At 30.3% G+C, this 17736-nt stretch overlaps 1 protein-coding gene and 3 long non-coding RNA genes across 5 annotated transcripts; all 4 read right to left on the bottom strand.

The window, feature by feature from the left end:
• Positions 1 to 2152: 2152 nt before the first annotated feature.
• Positions 2153 to 2754, bottom strand: LOC106341329. Its single transcript, XR_001269603.1, has 2 exons — positions 2609 to 2754; positions 2153 to 2481 (listed from the first exon to the last, which is right to left on the bottom strand). It is a non-coding gene; the product is annotated as an uncharacterized LOC106341329 (long non-coding RNA).
• Positions 2755 to 4320: 1566 nt separating this feature from the next.
• LOC106341303 lies at positions 4321 to 4963 on the bottom strand. The gene is made up of 2 exons (XR_001269598.1): positions 4829 to 4963; positions 4321 to 4701 (listed from the first exon to the last, which is right to left on the bottom strand). It is a non-coding gene; the product is annotated as an uncharacterized LOC106341303 (long non-coding RNA).
• A 1886-nt stretch (positions 4964 to 6849) lies between these two features.
• Positions 6850 to 7503, bottom strand: LOC106341395. The gene is made up of 2 exons (XR_001269635.1): positions 7372 to 7503; positions 6850 to 7244 (listed from the first exon to the last, which is right to left on the bottom strand). It is a non-coding gene; the product is annotated as an uncharacterized LOC106341395 (long non-coding RNA).
• Positions 7504 to 14236: 6733 nt separating this feature from the next.
• On the bottom strand, positions 14237 to 16401 carry LOC106343032 (heat stress transcription factor A-5). 2 transcript variants are annotated; one of them, XM_013782139.1, is made up of 3 exons: positions 16059 to 16401; positions 14751 to 15936; positions 14237 to 14537 (listed from the first exon to the last, which is right to left on the bottom strand). In XM_013782139.1, the coding sequence occupies exons 1-2, from the start codon at positions 16311 to 16313 to the stop codon at positions 14764 to 14766; spliced, it is 1428 nt and encodes a 475-aa protein (XP_013637593.1). In that variant the 5' UTR covers positions 16314 to 16401; the 3' UTR covers positions 14237 to 14537; positions 14751 to 14763. The 2 variants fall into 2 exon arrangements, with proteins under 2 accessions (XP_013637593.1, XP_013637590.1); XM_013782136.1 differs by having other exon boundaries at positions 14237 to 14453; positions 16059 to 16398.
• Positions 16402 to 17736: the final 1335 nt, after the last annotated feature.

Genomic DNA, 17736 nt, shown 5'->3' with positions numbered 1-17736 from the left:
TTCTGTGAGTCTTCCAGACCCTAAAATCATTTAACTATGCAAAAAACACTTTCTTAAACTTAAAAAAAACTTAGAAAGTGTTTAAATCAAGTTATTAGATAGTTACTAAACATATATGGGTCAATATGAAAAAAAAAAATTGAAGGTAAGATTTCAGAATCTAACCCTAAAGATACATACAATACTATAATATGTGTTACCAAACTATAAAATAATGACTCATGAGCCAATATACATTCACTCATCTATGTTGAAAATAATTCAATTTCAGATGAACAAAATTTACATCATTGAGAAATATTTATTATTACATGATTTCAATTTTTTACCCATCAATTTTTTTTTATAAAATTATTTTTACGATCTACTGAACGTGAAGACTTACAAAGAAGTCATCATAGAGAAGACTTCTTTGCAAGTATTCTCTAAGAAGTCTTCTCTAACGGAGGGTTATAATGGTAAAACTGAATACATGTTTTTTGTTTGTTCATAAGGGGACTATTGTAATTTCACTAGGCTTTTGGGTTAATTTTGCATTTGATTGAATTTGAGGTACACTTTTGAATTCAAAATCAAGTTTTGAGTCAAACCCCCCCCCCCCCAAAAATGATGATTTCGATTTAGAGGCCGATTATGAGAAAGATAGCGGTTGTAAGTCTCCATGAATCTCATAAACTGTTTACACACTTCTATTTGAAGGTTTGATTGAGATTCCAAGAGTAAAAACTGGGTTTCTGCGACTGGATTAAATTCTAAGGGTTTGAGTGTTCATCAAAAATCAAAATCAAAAGTGATAATCGTATTGAATTATGTATTAATAATATTGATATACTGATCAGTTACAAAATATTGATATACTGATATATAAATGCAGTTACAAAAAGTGGCTGCCGATTATTACGCAATTTAAGTGGTTACATTCAAAAAATAGATTTAGTTGCAGTTATCATATAAAAATGTATGTATTGTTTAAATAATAGTTGGATCCTACTTTTATCAATTGGTCACACTGCCGTTTTAATAGAATAGATTATGAGCTGCTACAAAGATTTTAGGAATTGACAGTTTCTCAAAGCATATAGAGTTGAATTTGTTGATGGTATCGTGAGTTAAATCTTCTCTAAAATGAAACATTAACCGTTTCGAAAGATCGTGAAATTATGGGTGGCTGAGAATTACTCGGGATGTTTTATTAGTAGTTTATATAGAAAATTTTGAAAATTGATTTTTATGGAAAAAAAAATAAAATATTGAAAGCAGTTAAAAGATAAATATGCGAGAGTCACGAAACTGGTTTTCTTTTGGAAGTTAAATTCTTTTGCTTTTACCTTTTTTATTTTAAATTGTAAAAATGCCACATGTCAAAATTTGATTCGCCAAATGACTTGTGATTTAGTATATAAAGGATTATATGTATTCCGCAATGTTTAGTATGAATGTTACCATTAAAACATTTGCTTAATACTGGTAACTCTATATGTTACCATTCACATATTGTTTCTTTCGTATAAACTGTATTTAAACTAAAGTACAATATCTAATCCGCTCGTCTCATACTGCTCAATCCACTCTTACCATTCGAAACTTTAGTATGTTTTGAATTTATAAACATTGTTTCTTTCTTTCTTTTTTTCTTTTTTGTACCTTTTCTTAGGCCGTCCACGATTTGAAGGATACTTGAATAGGCCACACGAGACATTGCTCTCAGTCATATCCTATATATAATATTCTTTAATTGTAGTTTTTTTTAAGCTTAAAATAATTGGACTTAAAAAGAAATTTCAAATTTTGATATCTAGTCACAAAAAATGAGAAAAATATAGATGGTTCATGTGAAATTAATTCTTTGAAAATTGTTCGAATCAAATTAATATGAATATCTTCTTTTATTTGCGAAATTGCACCGTTGGTGAATATAGCGTATGTGTTTATCTTTTGAGAAGATGAGTATTCTTTTGATGAGGTCTTGAGCGTCTCATTTTTTCAAAAAACATATCATTTACCATAACAAACTATGAAGTTAAAAACTTATTTTTAGTTATTACTTTTAATCAGAAGAAATATCTAAGAATTAATAGCAAAAAAAATATGAAAAAAGATAGATTAAACTATTGTATATTACGTAGGTTATGAAAGTCTTTAAACACAAAAATAGGCACAAACTTGTTGGACTCCAAATAAGTCAGTGTTATTCATATAATGGGAAATAGCAGAAGATATTAGGTTTTCTCAAAAAAGGTACATATTAGGCATTAAATAAAAATTTATTTAGTTTTTTAGAATTCCTTATTTAAGTTCTCGAGTTAAGTGGTTTGGTACACCTAAGCGTACATTCATCTTTGCTCTTGTGACACCAGAGGGGCTTCCCAGATTTAGTGACACAACAAGAACAACTGCGATTTTTGTCTTGAGTGTCGCAATTCATTTGCTTGCAAGTTTGTTTAGCTGCATTGCCCGCGTTAAGACCTTGGCCATGAACAACTATATAAACAAAAAGTAACAACAATATCATTTGGCAGAAAAAAATAATTATCAAAGATATTATGATGTGTTTGCAATGCTGGCAAAGATAGATGATGAACAAATGGAAACAAGTATAAACACATACATTCATGAAGAGGAAATAAAGCAATCATGATGATGCAAAAAATAGCAAGTTGTGATGACGACATATTGTTCTTTGTGATATTCTTATGATACGAGCACGTTACTTATTGTTTTTTTTTGAATTTTATGTTTACTAGTTTGATGGTTGAAATTTCTATTCAAGGTGGAGATTAATTTATAGATAGAAGTGTAAGTTTTTCATGCCGATCCATAATAATTGGTTTAGATTGTTTGACTTTTTCTAAATATTGTGTGGTAATTATTTTTTGTGTTTTAACTCTTTTTCTCTGTTAAGTTGTTAATAAAAATTAGGCTTCGGCATTTCTGGTATCGGTTTGGTTTGATTTGGGTTTCGGATAGTTTGGCTAGGGGGCTAGAGGATCCTTTTAATACTTGACCTATTCTCGGTTTGGGTTTGGTTCGGATATTTTTGGGGTCTGTTCTGTTCGGATAGTAAAACTAGGAACCAGAAAAATACCGAGAAAAAAATCGGTCTTCATTTGGTTTTGGTTAGGTTATTTCGGGTGGTTCGGGTATGTCTTGTAAAATATAGGGTATTTTGGGTAAAATATTGAATAATTAGGATGATTCGGGTAAAAATCTTGAATATTTCGAATTACTTTGGATATTTTGGATAAAAATATCCGGATACTTTCTGATGCTTTCAGATAGTTCGGATACTTTATAAGAATTAAGTTTTCTTCAAATATTTTTGGATACTTTTAATAGATTTTCAAATTACCAATATATATTTAATTATGTTATATGTATATATATATATATAATTAATATTTTAATATATTATGGTACCCATTCGTTTCTCGATTCGGTTATTTCTAATAGAAATATAGGACCATTTGGATATTTGAGGTTTTCGTTCTGATTCCGATTTCAGGTATTTTAGTTCGGTTCTTCGGTTCCGGTTTTTTTTTTGCTCGGGCCTATGTGTATGTATATATTGGTGTAATAAGTTTGTTAGTGTTTGTATGTACAGGCGATGGGAGCAAGGGAGTGGAAGCTAATAGTTTGTGTGTGTATGTGCAAGCGTTGGTATATGACCGTTTGATTCATCTTCATTTAAAATTAATGAAATAACATAGCATAAAAATAACAAAATAATATAACATAACAACACATGTGGGTCCATGTAATTAATTTAGAGAGTAAAATGTGAGTCTAATTTTTATTGAGAATGATTATAGTGATGTCACCTAACTAAAAACAGGAGTGTAATACATTACAACTCAGTTTGGTAAAAATGTAATTAATTCAAAATTAAATATTACATCTTTTTTAATGATTCTCAAATAATATATAAGGAGATTAATTCAGTTTAAGTTAGCCAAAACAATATCCGACATTATGGGCTGGCTTGTTGACATGTATTAATCTTTTTATATTCTGCTTGTAGAGAAGACTTGCATTAAGCTAGTGCCACTAACAATGACAATAGACTTGAGAATGCAAAAAAAAAAAAAAGGTTTTTTGTTTGTTCATCACTCCATTTCCCACTCTAATTTGCAGTAAATTATGGAGTGGGGTTGGAGAAGCTCTGAGACGCTCATGTAGTAGCGATATGGTGCAGAAGAAAATAGAAAAAAACATATCATTTACCATAACAAACTATGAAGTTAAAAAACTTATTTTTAGTTATTACTTTTAATCAGGAGAAAGATTTAATAATTAATAACAAAAAAAATATGAAAAAGAAGATAAATTAAACTATTGTATATTACGTAGGTTATGAAAGTCTTTAAACACAAAAATAGGCATAAACTTGTTGGACTCCAAATAAGTCAGTGTTATTCATATAATGGGAAATGGCAGAAGATATTAGGTTTTCTCAAAAAGGTACATATTAGGCATTAAATAAAACTTTATTTAGTTTTTTAGAATTCTTTATTTAAGTTCTCGAGTTAACTGGTTTGGTACACCTAAGCGTACATTCGTCTTTGCTCTTGTGACACCAGAGGGGCTTCCCAGATTTAGTGACACAACAAGAACAACTGCGATTTTTGTCTTGAGTATCGCAATTCATTTGCTTGCAAGTTTGTTTAGCTGCATTGTCCGCGTTAAGACCTTGGCCATGAACAACTATACAAACAAAAAGTAACAACAATATCATTTGGCAGAAAAAAATAATTATCAAAGATATTATGATGTGTTTGCAATGCTGGCAAAGATAGATGATAAACAAATGGAAACAAGTATAAACACATACATTCATGAAGAGGAAATAAAGCAATCATGATGATGCAAAAAATAGCAAGTTGTGATGACGACATATTGTTCTTTGTGATATTCTTATGATACGAGCACGTTACTTATTGTTTTTTTTTTGAATTTTATGTTTACTAGTTTGATGGTTGAAATTTCTATTCAAGGTGGAGATTAATTTATAGATAGAAGTGTAAGTTTTTCATGCCGATCCATAATAATTGGTTTAGGTTGTTTGACTTTTTCTAAATATTGTGTGGTAATTATTTTTTGTGTTTTAACTCCTTTTCTTTGTTAAGTTGTTAATAAAAATTAGGCTTCGGCATTTCGGGTATCGGTTTGGTTTGATTTGGGTTTCGGATAGTTTGGGTAGGGGGCTAGATTATAGTGATGTCACCTAACTAAAAAGAGTGTAATACAATACAACTCAGTTTGGTAAAAATGTAATTAATACAAAATTAAATGTTACATCTTTTTTAATGATTCTCAAATTTTATATATAGGAAAAATTGCCAAAACATTTTTGTCCATTTTGTCTTCCTTTTACCCTTTCCATTTCTGAAACTTAATGAAATAAATAGTTTCATGAATCAAAAAAATTATTAAAAATATAGAAAATTAATAAAACACTCATATACACAAAATCGTATTTTTGTTTAGTTGAAAAACTTAATAAATAAAAAATTTAAATTATGTTCTACTAAAAGTATATTTTGTCTTCTACAGAAAATGAGTTAGTAGAAAACAAATTCTAGATTATACAAGTTCATCTATTTTTTTTAGAACAAAAACTCTACTTTTAATTAAAATTCTAAATATGGAGAATGCGAATTCTATTAATTGTAAAGATGTCTACTTTTCTCCATAATGCAGTTTCTACTTTTATGAAATATTCTAAAATTCTTGAAATGCGAAATCTAAACACTCTCGTACGTCTACATGAGGTAGAAATTGCATTCTGAACTTTTGTCATTGTTCTACACAGTGTAGAAGGTGTCTTCTACGGATAAGAAAACATGTTTTTTTTTGCGAAAATTAAAAAAATTTCAGTTAAGAAAATATTCTAAAATATTATAACTTCCTTAAAAGGTGTATAGGTCAATTTACCTTGTCAAAAATGTTTTTCCTTATTATTAAACTTTTTTTAAAAAAACATTCTTTCCTTTTTGTTAAACCTTTTAATAAAAAAAAACTTTTTAATTTTAACGTTTTGAAAACGTTTGTAGAAAAATAAAAATAAAACTTTGTAAAACGTTTTTAATAAACTTTAATAAAAATAAACTTTATAAAAATAAAAATATAACTTTATAAGAAAGTTTTTAATAAAACATTAAAAAAACGTTTTACATGTTTTTGTTTTTATAAAAAATTTAAAATGTTTGTGAACGTTTTAGCTTTATTTAATTTTTTTTAAAAAAAATAAAAATTTTAAATTAAAAGATTGTTTTACTTTTTATTAAACTTTTTAAAGTTCAATTAAGCTTTTAAATTGGGTTTAATATATTTAATTTGATTAATCAAAGGTTAGTTTTGGTATTATGAAAAAAATTATACTGAAGGGACAACTTAATGATGGTATTATACCGAATGGTCAACCATGCCATTTTTTTGTTCTGTTTTGGCAAATTTCCCAATATTATATAAGGAGATTAAATCAGTTTAAGTTAGCCAAAAAATTATCCGACATTATGGGCTGGCTTGTTGACATGTATTCATCTGTTTCTATTCTGCTTGTAGAGAAGACTTGCACTAAGTTAGTGCCACTAACAATGACAATAGACTTGAGAATGCAAAAAAAAAAAAAAGGTTTTTTGTTTGTTCATCACTCCATTTCCCACTCTAATTTGCAGTAAATTATGGAGTGGGGTTGGAGAAGCTCTGAGACGCTCATGTAGTAGCGATATGGTGCAGAAGAAAATAGAAAAAAACATATCATTTACCATAACAAACTATGAAGTTAAAAAACTTATTTTTAGTTATTACTTTTAATCAGAAGAAAGATTTAAGAATCAATGGCAAAAAAAATATGAAAAAGAAGATAAATTAAACTATTGTATATTACGTAGGTTATGAAAGTCTTTAAACACAAAAATAGGCATAAACTTGTTGGACTCCAAATAAGTCAGTGTTATTCATATAATGGGAAATGACAGAAGATATTAGGTTTTCTCAAAAAGGTACATATTAAGCATTAAATAAAACTTTATTTAGTTTCTTAGAATTCCTTATTTAAGTTCTCGAGTTAAGTGGTTTGGTACACCTAAGCGTACATTCATCTTTGCTCTTGTGACACCAGAGGGGCTTCCCAGATTTAGTGACACAACAAGAACAACTGCGATTTTTGTCTTGAGTGTCGCAATTCATTTGCTTGCAAGTTTGTTTAGCTGCATTGCCCGCGTTAAGACCTTGGCCATGAACAACTATATAAACAAAAAGTAACAACAATATCATTTGGCAGAAAAAAATAATTATCAAAGATATTATGATGTGATTGCAATGCTGGTAAAGATAGACGATGAACAAATGGAAACAAATATAAACACATACATTCATGAAGAGGAAATAAAGCAATCATGATGATGCAAAAAATAGCAAGTTGTGATGACGACATATTGTTCTTTGTGATATTCTTATGATACGAGCACGTTACTTATTGTTTTTTTTTGAATTTTATGTTTACTAGTTTGATGGTTGAAATTTCTATTCAAGGTGGAGATTAATTTATAGATAGAAGTGTAAGTTTTTCATGCCGATCCATAATAATTGGTTTAGATTGTTTGACTTTTTCTAAATATTGTGTGGTAATTATTTTTTGTGTTTTAACTCTTTTTCTTTGTTAAGTTGTTAATAAAATTTAGGCTTCGGCATTTCGGGTATCAATTTGGTTTGATTTGGGTTTCAGATAGTTTTGGTAGGGGGCTAGAGGATCCTTTTAATACTTGACCTATTCTCGGTTCGGGTTTGGTTCGGATATTTTTGGGGTCTGTTCGGTTCGGATAGTAAAACTAGGAACCAGAAAAATACAGAGAAAAAAATCAGTCTTCATTTGGTTTTGGTTAGGTTATTTCGGGTAGTTCGGGTAAGTCTGGCAAAATATAGGGTATTTTGGGTAAAATATTGAATAATTAGGATGATTCGGGTAAAAATCTTGAATATTTCGAATTACTTTGGATATTTTGGATAAAAATATTCGGATACTTTTAGATACTTTCAGATAGTTCGGATACTTTATAAGAATTTACTTTTCTTCAAATATTTTTGGATACTTTTAATAGATTTTCAAATTACCAATATATATTTAATTATGTTATATGTATATATATATATATAATTAATATTTTAATATATTATGGTACCCGGTCGTTTCTCGGTTCGGTTATTTCTAATAGAAATATATGGCCATTTGGATATTTGAGGTTTTCGTTCCGATTCCGATTTTAGGTATTTTAGTTCGGTTCTTCGGTTCCGTTTTTTTTTGCTCGGGCCTATGTGTATGTATATGTTTTTTTTTTGCAACTGATGTGTATGTATATGTTGGTGTAATAAGTTTGTTAGTGTTTGTATGTACAGGCGATGGGAGCAAGTGAGTGGAAGCTAATAGTTTGTGTGTGTATGTGCAAGCGTTGGTATATGACCGTTTGATCAATCTTCATTTAAAATTAATGAAATAACATAGCATAAAATAACGAAATAATATAACATAACAACACATGTGGGTCCATGTAATTAATTTAGAGAATAAAATGAGAGTCTAATTTTTATTGAGAATGATTATTGTGATGTCACCTAACTAAAAACAGGAGTGTAATACAATGACAACTCAGTTTGGTAAAAAATGTAATTAATAAAAAAATAAATGTTACATATTTTTTAATGATTCTCAAATAATATATAAGGAGATTAATTCAGTTTAAGTTAGCCAAAACATTATCCGACATTATGGGCTGGCTTGTTGACATGTATTCATCTTTTTCTATTTGCTTAGATTTTTTTTTTTTTTTTTTCATTCTCAAGTCTATTTTCATTGTTAGTGGCACTAACTTAGTGCAAGTCTTCTCTACAAGTTTATCTTGAAGAACCACCATTAAACATTATCAATTTTGAGAGTTTGGACATGTGAGTTTTATTTAATGGCTTGCAATATTCTTAGTCTATCACCGTAGCGTTAGAATCCTCGTATAACTTTGGATCGTGGGGTTTAAACAAGTACATAAACCAACTATTTCAAGATTTGATATGTAGTCACAATTGGTTAAGAGACATATAAAAATTGTCAATCTCTCTTTATTACATTTTTTACACAATCTATAGTAACTTCTTGGGTTAGCTAACTTTAGTTAGTCATATTTTCAGAAGACGGATATGATGGTAAAGATGAGACACTTCCATCTTTTCAATCAGTTGTGGAAGATGAAAATGAAGATAAAGATGAAAGTGATGAAGAATCATATTTGGTTATATAATTTTTCTTATGGAATTTTAATTTTCCATATAACTGTTTTACTTTGAATTTTATTTTGGTGGTTACTTTTGCTTATTTTGGATTGATTTTGATTTGATATTTATTTTTAGAGCTTCTCTTTCGTAGTTAGGGTAACATGTTTGGTACATTGTTGAAGTAGATATCTAAATTTGATATTTGGTAACAAATAGGGGTTTATGTTAATGTTTTTAAAAAGATAACTAAGTTGTCAGTGGTGCAAATGAGATTATACTGCTTAAGTAGTAGTCTATACATTATTGGGATTACGGTTGTCAAGTTCAAATAAAGCAAATATAGATACTTATAATGTGTTCCAATTAATATTGTTGAAGTAGTTGGAGAGGAGTGTCTTTTTATCTTTTGTTTATTTTTCTTAAAGCTTTTTATATAATAATATATGTGATATGTTTTGCAAAGTTTAGATTATATATCTCGTTTATCTACTAAAATAAAATCAAAATGAATTTCATTGAAATATTCTAGATAGATACACCAAAAATGATAGACAATATTTGAAATCCAAACTTTAACCACAAATCAACATGCATAATAAGTTTGTAAATGGCATAAATGACCTCAACCCACAGCTGACCAGCCCACAAGGCTCCAGAAAACTAATCCACAATAGACTGGAGTATTTAGACACAAACAAACCTATTTGACATCTCTGTTATAGGAAGGAATCGAAACTAAAACTTTTTTTCTTCATCAACTATGGTAACTCGAGTACTGAAAGTAACCATGCCAGATTTGGGTAACTGGATCGAGTTGTGTAAGAGAATCTCATATCTAACACTCTAATGTTTACTCCAAAGTGTAGTAACTTCAAAAATGGAGTGAAAAGTGGAATAATGAACAAAAAATAAAATAATTACTAAATTTATGGAGTAAATCCATGTTTACTCTATTATAGAGTGAAAAATAGAGTGGTGTTGAAGTATTTCTTACTCTAAACTTCATTTTGAGTAATTATGAGTTGTGTTGGAGATATAAATCAGAATATTTGGGTTTAAATTAGAATAACCTTAAGTATTTAATCAAAATGGTTTGTGTAACTTTAAATAAAAGTAAAAATCAGAAGGATGTTTGGACTTTATTCTATTATAGACCAAATGACCAAAAATTAATCTTCCACAACCTATTTTATTCTACAAGGAACAATAACTACAAAATTACTATAGTACCCTTAATGAAAGAACAATATAAGCCATTCGATTATCTTTTCTCTGTTTAAATCAGAACCGTTGGATCATAAAAAGAAGGGGATATGATGTTTACGAAAATGCCATTGATGAAATATCAACTATAGCCGTCGGATCATCTTATTTACGATTTAATCTTGGCCACACGATTTCATCCATCTCTCCTTCTCTCTCTTCTCTTTTAATCTCAACCGCATGATCATTTCTTCCTTCTTCAGTTACAACCAAACGATCTTGCTTATCTCATTTTTTTATTCGACTAGGTACAATTAGTTAACTCGTGCAACTAAACATGTTAAGAAATTGTATAATTGGTATAACTGATAATATAAATGTTATAATTCAGGTACAATATGCATTTACAATAATTGACATGACTAGTAAATAATGTTTTACATATGAAATAAACAAGCATATATCCTATATTAGCCATATTATTATGATAAACAAACATCGAACATATTTTTACAAAGCTATGATGTGAAAATATTGGTACAACTCCTAAACCTAGACATATAAACAATTGATATAATTTTTTTATTATATATTAGATGAGTATTACTCGTATAGCTGGTACAACTTTGACATTTCATAAATTGATAAAAATAATTTAGTATTTCATACAAAAAAATAATAAAATATCTCAATTGCTATGTACTCATAAAGTTTTGGAAAAAAAAACTGAAAATTGCTACACAACTCCATAAGTTTATATGATATAACTTATACTTTTAATGTCTGTTAACTTGTTTTTCAACATAATTTTTGCAAAACATACATGAAATGTATTTTTACGAAATTTATGATTTCATTGTAATTGGGCAAAGGCTTGTAAACATAAATAAGTGGTATCATGGAGGTAACTGTATTTATTACGTGGTACAACTAATATGTTTTTATTTCACTGCAAAGTACAACTATGGACACACTGGTACAACTCAAAAACTAGTACAACTATGTACAGCCGGTACAACTAGAAAACTTGTACAACTACTTGTTATTTTATTTAGTATTGTTTTAAATGTGCATCATGTTTTAAATGTGTATCATATTTTAAGTCAAGTAGTTGTACTAGTTGTACCAATCATATATAACATAATCACTTGTCATTATTTGGTTATGCAAATATTTTTGTAAATCAAAAATGTTATGATATACTGAGTGGACCTTGTTAATATGAAAAACAAGAATAAAAAGTTATTTGAAATCCTTTATGGAAATACACAAAACATTGATATGCCATCTTTTTATATCAAAAAATGCAAGTTGCATCATGCTATTTTCTGTATATGTGGTTACACATGGTTTATCTCTTATCTTATTTTTATGTCCATGTGAAGAAAATAGACTTTGGGGCAAAAGCCTACCACTCGATGCTAAAACACAATACTCTAAGTATTGCTACAATTAAACTACTAATACTACTACTATAGTTAAACCAGTTGGACTATTATTGTCGTAGTTCAAACACCAAACATGTATCCTTTTGAACTCATTATGGCTTTTGTATTACCTTTTGGAGTATACTCTTCTAATCATCTCTTACTGCAACCTTTTCTGGTTTGGCAGTTGACTTCTTTGGCTTCGAGAGCAAAAAAAACTGACTATGAATTTTTATCGTTTAGTAAAAAAATTGAATATCCAAATAAATATTATATAAAATAAAATTTTGACATATTTTGACAAATCTATACAATGGAAGAAGATTAGACCAACTTTTTCATTGGTTACATCATTCACACACTGAAAACAAAAACCTAATATAACCATATTAATGGTAAATTTGTACTAATTATACACGTTCTAGTTGTTCAAATTATACTAGTTATACTAGTTATATTTGTTGTTGTTGTTGTAAGAATTATACATGTTCTAACTGTAGTAGCTATACTAGGTTTAGTTGTACTAATAATACTTTGCGTTCTTCATTGTCGTAAATTTTGTTTTGAAAATGATATTCGATTTTATATGAGAGTATTGAGAATGATAAGGAATTGATCGATTTGCCATAATGAAATTTCGAAAGGGTTGAAGAATTTTTTTCGATTTTGATTTGGATAATGAGATTGAGAAATTTTGATAAAAATTAAAAATATAAAATTTAGGTTCTTAAGGTTTTGAATCAGGATTGATTATGGAATAGGTGAATGTGTGACACAAAATTGGAATTGGGGATGAGATTTGAGATGGTTTATGCTTGATTAGTGAAGAGAGGGATGAGAGGGAGATGAGAGACAGAGGTCGTGGTTGGTTATGGAAATGGAAGGAAATGTTGATGAGAAGGGAATTGAGGATCTAGGGTTATTAGAACAAGGATCGGATCCTCATGTAGGGTCGGGTTAACAGAAATGTTCATGAAGGGAATTGAAAAAAATGCAGAAGGCATGACAAAAAAGAAGATGATATCGATGTGGAAATCGTAGTGGTAAAACAATAATATTTGTTACTCACTTAGTCACTTTGATATCTAACTAAGGTAGTTGAGAAAATAAGAAAGGTAATTGAGAAAATAAGAGCAAAAATGAAACTAGAATACAAGGTGATATTTTTGAAAGCATCTCAGGATTATGGTGACCTTAGATATTATGGCTTTGATTAGTGATTACATTTTAAGAAAAAAACTAGACTCGAATGTTTCATCGCCTTCTGCTATGGTTTATGTTGATTCAATTCCTCCGAGGTGGCTCTTGGACCAGAAATCTTTTTAGTATCTTAGTCTTTTGTTGTAAAAAAAAAAAAAATTAGGAAGGATATGTTAATATTAGTTCAGTTTATTAGGCTACTAATTAGATTGTCTAGCTATGACTTTTTTGTAGTAGATAAAATTGTACTTCTCTTTTAATAGAGAAGATAATGGTAAAATTTTTATTTTTCAAATTTTAAAATATTTTTGTTAATTTTTTTTATCCAATTATAGACACATGGATCTCATTCTATTTGTTGGGTATGATCTGATCTTCCCAAAAGACCCACAGAATAGCCGATTTGGCCCTCGTCAGCTTGCGGATGACCGATCGGCTCGACTAAAGACTGCTTTTAGTCGACTCGACGGCTTGACACAGCGGCCCGATAGCTCAGCCCAACGAGTGGAAAACCCATTGAGTGGAGGTGAATTAAGTCATCAACTGGTCGTCTATATAAGGAGAGGTAAAGGCAACAAAAAGACCATCCAAAATAGACTGCACATACTTTCGGCGGCTAAAACTAGGGTTTCATTTCTCTTTCTCGCCGACTTGTATTTTCCAGTGAACTAGCTTTCGCCGATTTGCTTTTTACCGCACATTTCCTTATTTGTAATATTTGTAAACCGACTAAACGTTCTCTGATCTAATGAACAGTCTTTGTCTCAACCCACCGACTAATTCTCGTCTTTTCTTACTAGTTTTCGACAGATCTCGGTTCAAACACTATTCTTTCTCATTTGCTTATGAATGAATAAATTTATAAAAAAGATTCTCTTTCCAATTTTGTGAGGGACGGATTGAACACAATATTTTTTGCTTTTACGATTCCTCAATTGAATTTTTATTTATTATTTTAATCATTTTCTGTTCAATTAAACTGTTACCAATTGAAGCATATATTTATACCGGAAAATCAAGATAGCTTTCAGATATTATTGTGTACGTCATTTTTGAGATTTTCCCTTTTAAGCATAAGTCATGGGTCTTCATGTTTTTTTAGTGTGTATTGGTTTAGTTGTTGAGCAAATACAACGTTGCGTGAGAATTGCAAAAGAGCAAAGAATGTTACCAAACTAATAAGTCAAATTTCTTAAATCTACAGTCAATTACAAGTTGTCGAAACAAACAAACAAAAAGGTGAGAGATACATACGTTTACGCCAAGGCTACTTACTCTTCAGACGCTGTTTCAGTCCAATGTTTCAATACTCACTCCATCCATACATATACCAAAACCACAGACTATTACCGTTGATATGACCTGAAGAAAAACAAATGGGTAAGTTCCCAAGGTTACATTGGTATAAACTGGTTACAGTTCCACCGTATTTAGTCAGATGACAACCTGCTAAGTTTAAATTAGTACAGCGTTCCACATTTCTAATCAATGTATGATGATTTCCAAACAGAACAGGGACGCATATGCATATGCAAATTCTGAGACAAGAATTTGTCAACAATGTCTAAATAAACAACCAAATAGTTGCCAAACATCATGCAAGTATCAAGAAAGCAGTATAAGAAATCAAACAAAGGAGTAAGCTTAAGGATGTATTACCGGTCTAGTTACGTCACAGGGTCAGCTGCTCGATATTCTTTGTATTACGTGACATCACATGCCCATTTCTTTTCTCCTCTTGCTCTTCACATGGGTTTTCTCTATAAGTGGAACTTGCCTCCTCATTATCTGAAGACCCTGGCCTTTCTGTTAGGAACTGTTCCCAGAATACATCATTCACCCTAGCCGGAGGTGCTGCATTTGTTAGTTTACCTCCAGCTGCAACCTCTTGTTGACCTCGATTTTTCTCACTTGCACTTGTTTCTATTGAGTTGAAGTTTAACTCGGTAACTCTTCCAATCTCCTGACTTTTATGAGTTGTCTTAGCTATCTGCGAAGCTGTCTTGTCTGGTAATGGAGCAGAAGCCAAGGTAAGATTTAAATGACAAGAAAAGCTACCATCAGTCTCCTCTGAAGAAGTTATCATCTGCTGCAAAGGCTCCGGTATTGTTTTGTCATTTAAGAGTAATATACCCGGGCATGACCCGGTATCCGCAAGCTCTAGTGCTTCAGGTGCGAATGGTAAGCCTTCTCTTCTTGTTTGTATAGTATTTGGATCACTTCCTGATAGTATTCCCTTGGGACTCGCTCCTCCTTCATTGGAACTTTGTATGCTGTGTGAAACCATGTTCATATCAGAAACGGCTGGAGAAAGCTCTAATCTCAATTTATTTGAGAAGTTTTGATGGAAAATGTTTCCAGACTCGGGTCTCGAGCTACCACTGCTATTATCCAAATGGGAATCTTCAGAAGGTGGCTTTGATTGCTCTCCTTGAGGGAGCCTTCGCTTTTTGTTGTAAGCTGAAACATCCAAGCCCTCCACTTTACGGCCAAAGTTCTTGATAAAAGTAGGATTCCGCATGGCCGTCTCCAAAAAACTCATCAGCTTCTCCTGCCTCTTCTCCATATCCTCAACATGCTCAGCCATTTCGTCTAAGTTATGCTTTGCCGTGGACTTGTGCTGTTCGAACTTCAAAAGCTTAGCTTCGATCGCAGCTTTTTCACGTGAAAGCTTGTCCATTTGCTCTTGCAGAGCTGCTCTTTCTTGATCCACGGAGGAAACAGGTGGCTGACTGTGGCTGTGGATAGGCTTTCTTCTGTGTATATTCTTGAGAAGATGCTTCTGATCTTTGATAAAATCATCATTCGAAAATTCCCACCTCTCCGGATCGATCTTCCGGAATCCCTATTAATATGGAAGTTCCCATCAAATGATGCCTATACGCGTTCTAGAATCAAATTATTGGACAATTTCAAGAATCTTAATAATCGAAATCGAAATCCCTAACTTCAATCGAGAAGACTCACATAGGTATTGAGCTGGCGGATGAAGGAAGAGAAGTTATTGTGCTTGAAGTAGGTTGGGAGAAGTACGCATGAAAACTCCGCATGGTTCCAAACGATGAAGCTGTTGTTGTTGGAGCTCCACGATACAATCTCATCCGTCGACGAATCATCTACCATCTCGTACGTCTTTACCAAGAAAGGCGCCGGTCCTCCTGCTCCATCTCCACCGCCGCCGCCGGTAACCGAGGCGGATGAGTTACCTAATGCGCCGTTCATCTATGGATCTAATTGGAAGCAGAAGGAAGGATGGCGATGGGGGAAGCTCGATCTCTCTCGTTGGCCGTAAATAAATGCCTTTTTCATTTTTCTTTTTATTGATTCCTCTTTTTTTTTAAACGCTATTTTTATTGATACCTCTTTTCTGCTACTTTTTTACTAATCCCCTATATTAACTTAATTAGTTTATTATTTTAAATTTGTTCACATATATTAACTTTATTTTATAAATACGACGTTTTATATGATTATCAATTTTCAATAAAATTAAATCGATAGTATTTAAATATTCTTTTTGAAATTTATAATTGTTATTAGATAATGCATTTTTGTATTTTACAAATATTAGTGATATTTTGGTGCTCTGCACTGGTTTTGCTAATATTATTTATTAAGTGTTTTTGAAAGATAATCTAAATAAATAGTGTACTAATAATACGTATTTTATTCAGATTTTTAAATAAATCTTTTATGTCACTTGTGGGATACTCATCTAATTTGGGCTGGATTTGAATGTAGTTGCCTAAATCTCTCTTTTGCTTATACCATTTTGGTAAAACATAGTTTTCACAAATATTCTTATGTTTAATTTTATATACATATATATTAGCTATATTTCTTATATGCACCAAGAAGAAAACTTCAAAACAAATTCGAGCATTATTTTACTTATGTGATATTTTAAAGTTTCAAAGCATGAAATACTTTTATTTATGCTTTACAAATTAAAATGTTTAATAATGAGAGAGATAGAGAAAAAGGGTGGTGGTGAGAGAGAGAAACGGGGCAATGGTGTGTGTGTGAGAGAATGTGAGATATATATAAAGAGAAATAGTGACATAAATAAATAAATATATATATATATATATATATTTACTATTCGAGAAATTTTTTATAAATAAATCTTGTCCTCGCGTGTTATTCACAAATTTGTCATTACTTATGTGTTATCATTACAATTCACCTCACATTATTTTTCTAATAACTCTCTTTAACTTACACTAATTACATGTCATGTCATTGCCAAAAACATCTATATATATATATAAAGTTGGCTTTTTCTCTTCTTATGACATGTGGAATGTGGGTTTGTTGACATGTGTCCTCACATTTTTTTTGTATTTTAAATCCTTTTTCTTTTAGATTATTGCAATTTGTTCCATCAATTTATAATTATGTACTATCTAATCCTTCTCACACTTATTAGTCCCTAAAATTCAAGAAATAAATAAAATAATAAAAATATATTTTAAATATTTAATTTATTTACAATTAAAAATAGCATAAATTTTCACCATTTTATTATTTTTACTAATTTTTATTATTTCATTTACAAATTATATATTTATTTCACTATTAATATCATAAGATAATCAAACTAAGAATAAGAAACTAGAGCACCAACGCAAATAACCAAGAAAGC

This window comes from Brassica oleracea, chromosome C4, assembly GCF_000695525.1.
Source record: "Brassica oleracea var. oleracea cultivar TO1000 chromosome C4, BOL, whole genome shotgun sequence".
Taxonomy (NCBI): Eukaryota; Viridiplantae; Streptophyta; class Magnoliopsida; order Brassicales; family Brassicaceae; genus Brassica; species Brassica oleracea.
This window is presented reverse-complemented; position numbering and strand designations above follow the sequence as displayed.